This window comes from Macaca thibetana, chromosome 3 (genome assembly GCF_024542745.1).
Source record: "Macaca thibetana thibetana isolate TM-01 chromosome 3, ASM2454274v1, whole genome shotgun sequence".
NCBI classification, from domain to species: Eukaryota; Metazoa; Chordata; class Mammalia; order Primates; family Cercopithecidae; genus Macaca; species Macaca thibetana.
Window position 1 is genome coordinate 53,663,715 of NC_065580.1, and position 12,005 is coordinate 53,675,719.

General features: G+C 44.0%; 1 protein-coding gene across 3 annotated transcripts in view; it reads left to right on the forward strand.

Annotated features, from left to right (window-relative positions):
• The window catches only part of PUS7 (pseudouridine synthase 7), a 69,040-nt gene that overhangs the window by 31,660 nt on the left and 25,375 nt on the right, over positions 1–12,005 (forward strand). For all 3 annotated transcript variants that reach the window (XM_050782705.1, XM_050782704.1, XM_050782706.1), the window contains 2 exons: positions 598–675; positions 11,534–11,662. In XM_050782705.1, the coding sequence (XP_050638662.1) occupies positions 598–675; positions 11,534–11,662 (207 nt within the window). The remainder of the gene's footprint in view (positions 1–597; positions 676–11,533; positions 11,663–12,005) is intronic.

A 12,005-nucleotide genomic window follows, 5' to 3' on the forward strand; every position in this document is an offset into this window, starting at 1 on the left:
TACGGCAGCCTTGAACTCTGAGTGCAGACAGTCCTCCCCCCTCAGGCCTCCCCAGTAACTGGGACTGTAGGTGCATGCCACCACACCTGGCTATCATTTACTTTTCTAGCTTGCATATGAATTTATGTTGTTTTCATAGATTTTTTTTTTCTTTTTTTGAGATGGAGTCTCACTCTGTGGCCCAGGCCAGAGTGCAGCAGTGTGATCTCGGCTCACTGTAACCTCAGCCTCCTGAGTTCAAGCAATTCCCCTGTCTCAGCCTCCCGAGTAGCTGGGACTACAGGTGCACACCACCACACCCAGCTAATTTTTGTATTTTTAGTAGAGATGGGGTTTCACCATATTGGTCAGGCTGGTTTTGAACTCTTAACCTCGGGTGATCCACCCGCTTTGGCCTCTCAAAAAGTGCTGGGATTGTAGACATGAGCCCCTGCACCTAGCCTCCCTGGATTCATGTTAAAATAAAGTTTCTCTTCATTCTTCTCTTACTGTGTTACGATTTTAAGTATGTTTATATTAAAACTTGAATTATGAGAATTAGGGTCCTTATGATATTATGGTATGTGACTTCAGATGATCTTGTTTCTCTCTTACCAGAGTCAAGCCAAATATATTCTCCTACATGGGAACCAAAGATAAAAGGGCTATAACAGTTCAAGAGATTGCTGTTCTCAAGTAAGTAGAGAGCACGTAACAGGATTTATACTGTAAAAATCCTGGCACTGCTTTTCAAAATTCTCAAATTTACTTTGGGGGTTTCTCTCTTTTAACTTTAGATGGTGCTTCTGCCTGTTTAAAAATTACTTTTCATTTTGTTTTTTTTCTTCTTCTTATCTATGAAACGTGTATTATTTGTGTAATTTTTATTTTATTTATTTATTTTTTTGAGACAGAGTTTCGCTCTTTTTGCCCAGACTGGAGTGCAATGGCGCAATCTCGGCTCACCACAACCTCCGCCTCCCGGGTTCAAGCGATTCTCCTGCCTCAGCCTCCTGAGTAGCTGGGATTACAGGCATGCGCCACCACCCCGGCTAATTTTGTATTTTTAGTAGAGACGGGGTTTCTCCATGTTGGTCAGGCTGATCTTGAATTCCCGACCTCAGGTGATCCACCTGCCTCAGCCTCCCAAAGTGCTGGGATTACAGGCGTGAGCCACCGCACCCAGCCTGTAATTTTTAAAGAATTTTTTTTGGTAAAGCCAAGAGAATAAATGCTTCTATCTCTCTTTTGTTCATTCATTGTTAAATATAACTGTTATTTAAAATTACAAAACAGTGAACATGCTGTTTTGTTGTACACTCGAGATCTGCAGATAAAAATGATGGTCTGTGTTTTTGAAGCAATTATAATTAGTGGAATAGGCAGACATGTAAATCACAACTTCTCCTGCAGTGAGATAAATGCTGAAATAGAGATATACTTTGGATGTTAATGTATGCCTGTCAACAAGCATAGGACTTGATGTGGAGGGAACACAGGAAAGCTTTCATAGAAAATGGAATGCTGAGTTTTAATTTAGTTCAAGGCTTCTCATCCTCTGCAGTGTTGCCCTTTGGGGCTGGATAATTCTTTGTCGTGGTGACTGTCCTGTGCGTTGCAGGATGTTTTGCAGCATCCCTAGCCTCTACCCACTATGTAGCAGTAGCAACTCCTTGCCCACTTATGGTAGCAAACAATGTCTCTAGGCATTGTCAGATATTCCCTGAGGGCCAGAATTGCCCTTAATTGGGAACCACTGCTGTAGATTCTAGAAGGATGAGTAGAGATTTCCTGGGGCTGGGTAGGATTTAGGGTTGTTTTTTCCAAACCAAAAAAGCAGTTTAAGAAAAGACATTGGAAAGCATATTTGGTACCTGGCATGTACTTTAGTTTTTGAGGAGCATAGCAAGAAATAAGGATCTAGGAGTTAGGCAGGACATACATCCTGAAGGGCCTATTAGGTCAGGTTGAGGATCTTTGCCTCGACCTTAATCTAAACGGGGAGTGATGTATAGAGGCTGGATTACGGATCGCGGGTGGAGCAAGACGTGCGAAACTAGAGACCAGGGCTTTTGTCATATTCTGGGGAGGGAGAATAAGAGTCTGAGCCCAGTTAGTCACAGTGAAGGTAAAAGAGAAAGGATAAATTTAATAGCTGTACTGTGTCAGACACATTTAGGCTGTCATATTAGTATACCTCCAGAGGCAAGGAATGGTGGGAGAGAGAAATAACATAGGGGCAAGGAAACTTCTAGAGGTGGTGGATGCATTGTCCTTAATATGGTAATGGTTTCATGGGCTTATACACATGTCAAAACTTGTACATTTTAAATGTGTACAGTTTTTGTCAGTCATACTGCAATTAAAAATGAAGTATGCTATGTTTGCTACCTCTACTTAAATCATGTATTTGTTTTGGTTTCTCGGATTTTTTTTTTTTTTTTTTTTTGAGACAGAGTCTGACTCTGCCGCCCAGGCTGGAGTGCAGTGGCCGGATCTCAGCTCACTGCAAGCTCCACCTCCCGGGTTCACGCCATTCTCCTGCCTCAGCCTCCCGAGTAGTTGGGACTACAGGCGCCCGCCACCGCACCTGGCTAGTTTTTTGTATTTTTTTAGCAGAGACGGGGTTTCACCGTGTTAGCCAGGATGGTCTCGATCTCCTGACCTCGTGATCCGCCCGTCTCGGCCTCCCAAGGATTTTTTTTTTTTTTAGACAGAGTCTTGGTCTGTCATCCAGGCTGGAGTGCAATGGTGGGATCGTGGCTCACTGCAACCTCCGCCTTCCCAGTTCAAGTGATTCTCCTGCCTCAGCCTCCCAAGTAGCTGGGACTACAGGCATGTACCAGTGCACCTGGCTGATTTTTATATTTTTAGTAGAGATGGGGCTTTGCCATGTTGGCCAGGCTGGTCTTGAACTCCTGACCTCAGGTGATCCACCCAGCTCAGCCTCCCGAAGTGTTGGGATTACAGGCATTAGCCACCATACCCAGCCCAGATATTTATTTTGAATTTTCTCATCTTTTTATAAAGAATTTGTGGTGGTATCTCCTGTTTACTCCATAGTCCCCTACAATTGGGCTTCTTTCCCACCACTTTTCTGATTCGCCTGAAATAACGTAGTTGTTGAACTGGTTGCATCCTAATATTTATTCCATTTCTTTTTCTTCCTTGACCTTGGGACAGTGGCATGATGTCATAAAAGCAGTCATCTCACCATTGCTTTTACTGGTGGTGTGTACAAATATTGAAGCATTTGAAAGAGAGCAGGAGTAAATACATAAAGATGATGGTGTTCCTATCTGGTGGCCTGGTTTCATTTTCTCCCTGTGGCATATAGAATGTAAGAATGAAGGAGCAGGAGTGGGTAAGGGAGCTTGAAAGAGAGTGAAGATTTGAAATAATCTCTGTGGGTAATGGGCCAGGGGCTCCCCAGAAACTCAAAAGAATGGGGGTAGGGGGACAGGGGTTTGAAGGCTCAGGCTTTCTCATCCTCTGTGGATAGAGATGTCACAACAGAAGGTTTTTTGCCTTCTCTTTGGTATCTAAAATACCTAGTCACTTCCTATAATTTCTAGCTGGCTCTGTGAATTTTGCTTCTGATAAAAAAAAGTTGGTTTATTTTGTTTCTTTCTCTTTTTTTTTTTTTTTTGGAGATGGAGTGTCACTCTGTCACCCAGGCTGGAGTGCAGTGGCGCGATCTCGGCTCACTGCAAGCTCCGCCTCCTGGGTTCATGCCATTCTCCTGCCTCAGCTTCCCGAGTGGCTGGGACTACAGGTGCCCGCCACCACACCCAGCTAATTTTTTGTATTTTTAGTAGAGATGGGGTTTCACCGTTTTAGCCAGGACGGTCTCGATCTCCTGACCTCGTGATCCGTCCGCTTCGGCCTCCCAAAGTGCTGGGAGTACAGGCGTGAGCCACCACACCCAGCCACTTTCTTTTTTTTTTTTAATCTGAGATGGAGTCTCACTCTGTTGCCCAGTCTGGAATGCAGTGGCACGATCTCAACCCACTACAACCTCCGCCTCCCCGGGTTCAGGTGATTCTCATGCCTCAGCCTCCCAAGTAGCTGGGATTACAGGCGTGCTCCACCATGCCTAGCTAATTTTTTTGTATTTTTAGGAGACATGGGGTGTCACCATGATGGCCAGGCTGGTCTTGAACTCCTCATCTCAAGCAGTTCACCCACCTTGGCCTCTCAAGGTGCTGGGATTAGAGGTGTGAGCCACTGCGCCCTGCCTATTTTGTTTTCAACACAGAAAGAACTAGGTAGAAAATGAAAGGCCGGCCAGGCGCGGTGGCTCAAGCCTGTAATCCCAGCACTTTGGGAGGCCGAGGCGGGCGGATCACGAGGTCAGGAGATCGAGACCATCCTGGCGAACACGGTGAAACCCCGTCTCTACTAAAACATACAAAAAAAAAAAACTAGCCGGGCGAGGTGGCGGGCGCCTGTAGTCCCAGCTACTCGGGAGGCCGAGGCAGGAGAATGGCGTAAACCCGGGAGGCAGAGCTTGCAGTGAGCTGAGATCCGGCTACTGCACTCCAGCCTGGGCGACAGAGCAAGACTCCGTCTCAAAAAAAAAAAAAAAAAAAAAAAAAAAAATGAAAGGCCTGCCATAACTGTACTTCCTCCAAGATCACCTTATTCGCAACATGGTATATATTTTTTGAGGGACTTTTTTTCCTTTTTAAACAACAATACTTACATATTCTTGTTTTGAACAATAGGTAGTATACCTTATTTCCTGTAGGTATATAGCAAAATATATTTAAATGTGTGGATATATCCTAATTTAAACCATTACTCTATTTTTGAATGTTACATTGTTTCCTCTTTCTTGCTATTATAACTTGCTATTATAACCCAAATATAATAATGCTATTATATTTGTAGCTAAATCTTGGCACACATCTGTGATAACTTCATTAAGATAAACTTAGCAGTGTGATTACTGACTTAAAGGGAATATGACATTTTAACGTGGTTTGTCTTTTTTCTTTCCATCTGCTGGTCAAAACACAGAAATTCTCTCTCTCTCTTTTTTTAATAGCAAAGCCTAATTGTCCTGCAAAAAAGTGGTACCAATTTACCACCTTTATTCTAGTTCCCTAGAATCTTCCTCAGCATGGTGTTATGATGGGGGCGGGGAGTCATTTGCTAATTTGAGGGTCAAAAAATGGCATCTTGTTATTTTATTTTGCATTTTCTGATGTGAAGCCTTTGAATAGTTGAAGACCAGTAATATTTTTTTTCTTGGTCAGCCAGCAGGTGTCACACTTCATCAGGACACTGCTCTGTCCTCAGATTTTTGCTGCCTTTATCATCTTCCTGTTGACTTAGTAAGAAACTGTGTTAGACACCTAAATGTTGGCCCTCTGAAAGCACACAGCACTTATCTCGCGGATACAGGCTACATTAGTTTGTTTAATGGATACTTGGGGCCAGGCAGATTGGCCTTTCCCGTGGGAACTTGTGAACAGGAGAAACCCACTCTGCCACACAAGCATTTGAATGATTGCTGGATTGATCAGTCCTGGGGATAAGCAGCACGTCTTTTCAGCTTCATGAAACTCTAAAGCTACCTAGTAATTTTAGCAGGGTCTCAGGCAGGAACAGTCTCATTCAGAATGATTTGTTTCTTTTCCTGCCTGTTCCTGCCAGTCTCCTTTCTGAACTTGGGCCAGTATTTCCCTGGCTTTGTTAATTAAGGTTTTCTGTGCAACATGTTGCTTAATTGGTTCCTGATGTTTAAAAGCAAGATTTTCATATTCCCTAGTTACTCACTGAATTTGCTGTAAATTTGCATCCAAAGAGCTTGATGTGGGATCATAATTAAAACTGTGAATTGTATCATGAAGACATTGTCAGCTTCATTCCATTTCTCAGGGAGCACCCACCCCAACCAGAGCTGAGTATACTTCTTGCTTTTTTTTTTTTTTTTTTTGAGACGGAGTCTCGCTCTGTCGCCCAGGCTGGAGTGCAGTGGCCAGATCTCAGCTCACTGCAAGCTCCGCCTCCCGGGTTCACGCCATTCTCCTGCCTCAGCCTCCCGAGTAGCTGGGACCACAGGCGCCGCCACCTCGCCCGGCTAATTTTTTTTGTGTGTTTTTAGTAGAGACGGGGTTTCGCCGTGTTAGCCAGGATGGTCTCGATCTCCTGACCTTGTGATCCGCCCGTCTCGGCCTCCCAATACTTCTTGCTTTTTGCTGTGCTGGAATTTAGAGGTAGATGTCTATCGTATATTCAAGAATTGATACTACTCTTCAGTCACAAAAAAGAATGAAACAAAATACTGATATATACTTAAACATGGATAAACCTTAAAAACATTCCACTAAGAAGTCAGGCGCACAAGGCCAGATGTTGTATGATTCTGTTTATATGATGTGTCCGAAATAGGAAAATCTTTAGAGGCAGAAAGTAGATTAATGGTTGCCAAGGTCTGCAGGGAAAGGAAACGGGAGTGACTGCTGAATAGGTACAGGGTTTTTTTTCAAGTGATGGAAATGTTCTGGAAGTATATAGTGGTGATGGTTTCACATTGTTGTGAATATACTAAGAATCACTGACATATATACTTTATAGCAGTTAAAATGGTAAATTATATATTTTTTATTTTATTTTTTTGATGCAGGGTCTCGTTCTGTCACCCAGGCTGGAGTGCGGTGGCACAATCTTGGCTCACTGCAACCTCTGCCTCCCAGGTTCAAGTAATCCTCCTGCCTCCACCTCCCGAGTAGCTGGGATTACAGGCATGCACCACCACGCCTGGCTAATTTTTGTATTTTCAGTAGACACGGGGTTTCACCAGGATGACCAGGCTGGTCTCGAACTCCTCATCTCTAGCAATTCAGCCGCTTCAGCCTCCCAAAGTGCTGAGATGACAGGCATGAGCCACCATGCCCAGCCTTGTGAATTTTATATTAACTTTGTCTCAACTTTAAAAAAACAAAAACAAAAACAGAGCTATCAGGCACTTCTGTGGCACCATTAGGACGCAGTCTCTGGAACACTCTCTGTAGGACAGCTCCTAACCCTGAATTGTTCTGCCAGTTTCTACAGCAGTAGTTACTGCCTGAAGAGGAGTTCTGTCTCCCTGTTCCTCACTGTGTTCATACTGATCCTCTGCTTCTAGATTCCTTGGGATACAATTCCTGGGTTAATTCGTGCTCCCATTGCCCCCATACATAGTCCAGGAATTCACGATTACAGTGAGCTATGATTGCACCACTGTACTCCATCCTGGGTGGCAAAGAAATTCCCTGTCTCTAAAAAAGAAAAAGTTATATAAGAAAATATTTAAAAAATCAATATACACAGCCAGGTGCGGTGGCTTATGCCTGTAATCCCAGCACTTTGGGAGGCTAAGGCGTGCAGATTACTTGAAGTCAGGAGTTCCAGAGCAGCCTTGCCAACATGGTGAAACCCCATCTCTGCTAAAATTACAAAACTTAGCTGGGCATGGTGGCAGGCGCCTGTAATCCCAGCTACTTTAGAGGCTGAGGGCAGGAGAATTGCTTTAACCCAAGAGGCAGAGGTAGCAGTGAGCCTAGATCACACCAGTATACTCCAGCCTGGGTGACAGAGCAGACTCTGTCTTGAAAACAAAAAAGAGAGAAAGAAAGAAAGGAAAGAAGGAAAGAAAGGGAGGAAGGGAGGGAGGGAAGGAGAGAGGGAAATATATCACCTGGACAGGTGCGGTGGCTCACGCCGCTAATCCTAGCATTTTGGGAGGCCAGGGTGGTTGGGCATGTTGGTGCATGCCTGTAGTCCCAGCTTCTCAGGAGGCTAAGGCAGGAGACTTGCTTAAGCCCAGGAAGCAGAGGTTGCAGTAAGCTTAGATTGCGCCGCTGTGCTCCAGCCTAGGCGACAGAGTGAGACTCTGTCTCAAAAACAAAAAAGAGGTATAGCACTTAAAGCAATTTCATGCTAGAACATGACTAGGTAGAATAGAGTAATCATAGACCCGGATACATCCAAGTATTTAGTACGTATTCAGAGTATCATTTAAGATTAGTGGAGAAAAAAATGGTTGATTCAGAAAATGTTGGATAACTGGGTAACCATCTAAAAAACCGTAAGTGTGGCTCCCCTACTTCATTTCCCTTTGCTAAATAAATTCCAGGTAGATCATAAATTTGAACATTAAAATGCAACTGTAAAAGTACTCTGCTTAGGCTGGGGATGGTGGCTCATGCCTATAATCCCAGCACTTTGGGAGGCTGAGGCAGGTGGATCACCTGAGGTCGGGAATTCGAGACCAGCCTGACCAACATGGAGAAATGCTGTCTCTACTAAAAATACAAAATTAGCCAGGCATGGTGCCACATGCCTGTAATCCTAGCTACTCGGGAGGTTGAGGCAGGAGAATCGCTTGAACCCGGGAAGTGGAGGTTGCGGTGAGCCGAGATCGCACCATTGCACTCCAGCCTGGGCAACAAAAGCAAAACTCCATCTAAAAAAAAAGAAAAAAGAGTACTGTACTTAAATTTGAGATTGGTGGCTGACTGCTATAATCCCAGCACTTTGGGGGACCGAGGCGGGTGGATCACTTGAGGCCAGGAGTTTGAGACCAGCCTGGCCAACCTGATGAAACTCCATCTCTGCTAAAAATATGAAAATTGGCCAGGCATGGTGGTGTGTGCCTGTAGCCCCAGCTACTCGGGAAACCAAGGCAGGATAATTCCTTAAATTCAGGAGCCAGAGGTAGCAGTGAGCTGAGATCGTGCCACTGCACTCCAGCCTGGGCAACACAGAGCAAGACTCCCGTCTTAAAAAAAAAAAAAAAAAAAAAATCTCTGGCTGGTGACATCCTAAGTATTACCTAAATCTCAGAGCTTTTTTTTTCTTTTTCTTTTTTTTTAATTTTTTTTTATTTGAGACAGAGTCTCTCTGTTGGCCAGGCTGGAGTGCAGTGGCACAGTCTCAGCTCACTGCAACGTCCACCTCCCGAGCTCAAGCAATTCTCCTTCCTCATTCTCCTGAGTAGCTGGGATTACAGGCGTGTGCCACCACTCCTGGCATTAAGTTTTGTATTTTTAGTAGAGATGGGGTTTCACCGTATTGGCCAGGCTGGTCTTGAATTCTTGACCTCAGGTAATCCACCCGCCTCGGCCTCCCAAAGTGCTGGGATTACAGGCGTGAACCACCGCACCTGGCCTCAGAGCAATTTTTTTTTTTTTTTTAAGAAAAAAAGATTCATGAATTTAACTAAAATTTATCTATATAGTTGTTTGTTTTAATTTTAGAGATCTTGCTCTGTTGGCCAGGCTGGTCTTGAACTCCTGGGCTCAAGAGATCTGCCCGTCTAGGCCTTCTAAAGTGCTAGGATTACAGGCGTGAGCCACCATGCCTGACCCCTGCATAGTTTTTATTTACAGAAGAATGCCGACAAATATAGAAACACAGTTTCAGTCAACACAGTAATATTCAATTCAGCCAACAATCATGCTTGGGTACCTAATAATTGGGTAAAAAACTTTAGGGGAACAGGATTTTTACACAGTTTCAAAAGTATTTCCCCACTAATTAAAAGCAAAGGCAAAGAGACTCTTAGAGTATAAAAATCTAGTAAATACTATCCTAATTAAATGATTAAAGTTATTACCAGTGATGGACAAACTCAATAACTGCCTTTTGATTTGATGCATTGAAAAGGGTCATATCACCTAAGTAGTATTTCTACCAAAATGTTTACCTGAGTCTCAGCATGAGGAAACAGACAAATCCACATTGAAAGACGTGTAAAAGCGCTGGCCTGGATTCTTCTAAGGGCCAGATATCATGAAAAACAAGGCTAGACAGATCACTTAATGGAAACCAAACAGACATCACAATTTGAATGTGTGATCCTCAGTTGGATCCTGGCAGCCTAAAAAAACAAAAAGACGTCCAGGTGCACTGGCTCATGCCCATAATCCCAACCCTTTGGGAAGCTGAGGTGGGCAGATCAGTTGAGGCCAGGAGATCGAGACCAGCCTGGCCAACATGGTGAAACTCTGTCTCTACCGAAAGTACAAAAAAAAATAGCCGGGTGTGGTGGCATGTACCTGTATTCTCAGCTACGTGGGAGGCTGAGGCAGATTCGAATCTCTCAAACTTATCTCACGCCTGTAATCACAGCGCTGTGCGAGGCCAATGTGGGTGGATCACCTGAGGTCAGGAGTTTAAGATCAGCCTGGCCAACATGGTGAAACCCCGTCTCTACTAAAAATATAAAAATTAGAGCCGGGCGCAGTGGCTCACACCTATAATCCCAGCACTTTGGGAGGCCGAGGCGGGCGGATCACGAGGTCAGGAGATCGAGACCATCCTGGCTAACATGGTGAAACTTCATCTCTACTAAAACCACAAAAAATTAGCTGGGCGTGGTGGCGGGCACCTGTAGTCCCAGCTACTCGGGAGGCTGAGGCAAGAGAATGGCGTGAACCCAGGAGGCGGAGCTTGCAGTGAACCGCGATCACACCACTGCACTCTAGCCTGGGCAACAGAGCAAAACTCTGTCTCAAAAAAAATAAATAAAAAATAAAAATTAGCTGGGCGTGGTGGCTTACACCTGTAATCTCAGAGCAGATCACCTGAGGTCAGGAGTTCAAGATCAGCCTGGCCAACATGGTGAAGCCCCATTTCTACTAAAACTACAAAAATTAGCTGGGTATGGTGGTGTGCGCCTATAATCCCAGCTACTCGGGAGGCTGAGGCAGGAGAATCACTTGAGCCTGGGAGGCAGAGTGAGCTGAGATTTTGCCACTGCACTGTAGCCTGGGCAACAGAGCGAGACTGTCTCAAAAAGAAAGAAAGGAAAGGAAAGGGAAAGGGAAGGAAAGGAAAAGAAACAACATTGGCTGCTAGTGGTGACACTAGAGATATAAAGGGGAGAAAGGCTTTTCCAGTACTCTGTTTCTCTACACGTATTTCCTATTGAAGAAGGCAAGGAATTTCTAATGAAAATTTCTATATATTAAATGATAGCAGCATGGTACAGATTTGGGTAGAATTCCAGCTATATATAACATGTCTTTAAAAAAAGAAAGGGAGGAAATAAAAAGTTAGATGTCAGTGGAAATATTTTTCAGTCAATGAAAGTATGAATTTCTTTTCCCTTTCTCTTTTTTATATTTTCTAATTTTTCTATAATGAATTTATAATATTTTTCTGATAGAAATAATGACCTTTTTTTAAATGCTTGATACCATTCTTTATATGGGATTTGTTTCTGTCCCCATCCCTTTTCTCACCTCTCTCCCCACAAAAAAATAGAAAATTCCACAGATATTATTGTCTGTTATTCATCAGCATATAAATAACAAGAGGCTTTAAGTATATAAAATATGGCCAGGAGTATGCAATTTCAACAGGAGCACATACCATTACACTGAAGGAAGAATGCAGAGAGAAGAGAAGGACACTCCCACCTTACCTGCTGCAGTGCCTTTTCCTTTCGGGAGGTCATAGCTGTGTTGTATCTTGTTTTCTGTACTGTTCCAGGCAGACAATCAATATCTCATGACCCTCTTTCTACTCTTTTTTGTTTTGTTGCTTTTTTGTTTTTAAGAATAACTGCACAAAGACTTGCCCACCTGAATAAGTGCTTGATGAACTTTAAGCTAGGGAATTTCAGCTATCAAAAAAACCCTCTGAAATTGGGAGAGCTTCAAGGAAACCACTTCACTGTTGTGCTCAGGTAAAGAACTGCAGGTGGGAATGTAGACCGGAGGGTCTGGCCAGGGCACCTTGAGTCTGTTACTCACGGTTGGTCATAAGGTCCTGGTGAGCTGGTACTAACAGAACAGGAGTGGCAGCAAGGGAGGGCAGAGGAGGGCCTGGCAGAGCTGGGAGAACACATAGCTCCGTAGGATTTGTATGGACACGTTGCCACTTGAAAACCTAGCGCAGCCTTTGGAAAGACACCATCTCCTTCAAATACTGTGGTAAAAGACACCGAGCCGGTGATGCCACTTAAAGTGCCTAGAACAAGCAAATTCATAGACACAGAAAGTAGAATAGTGGGGAAAAGGGTAGGGGTA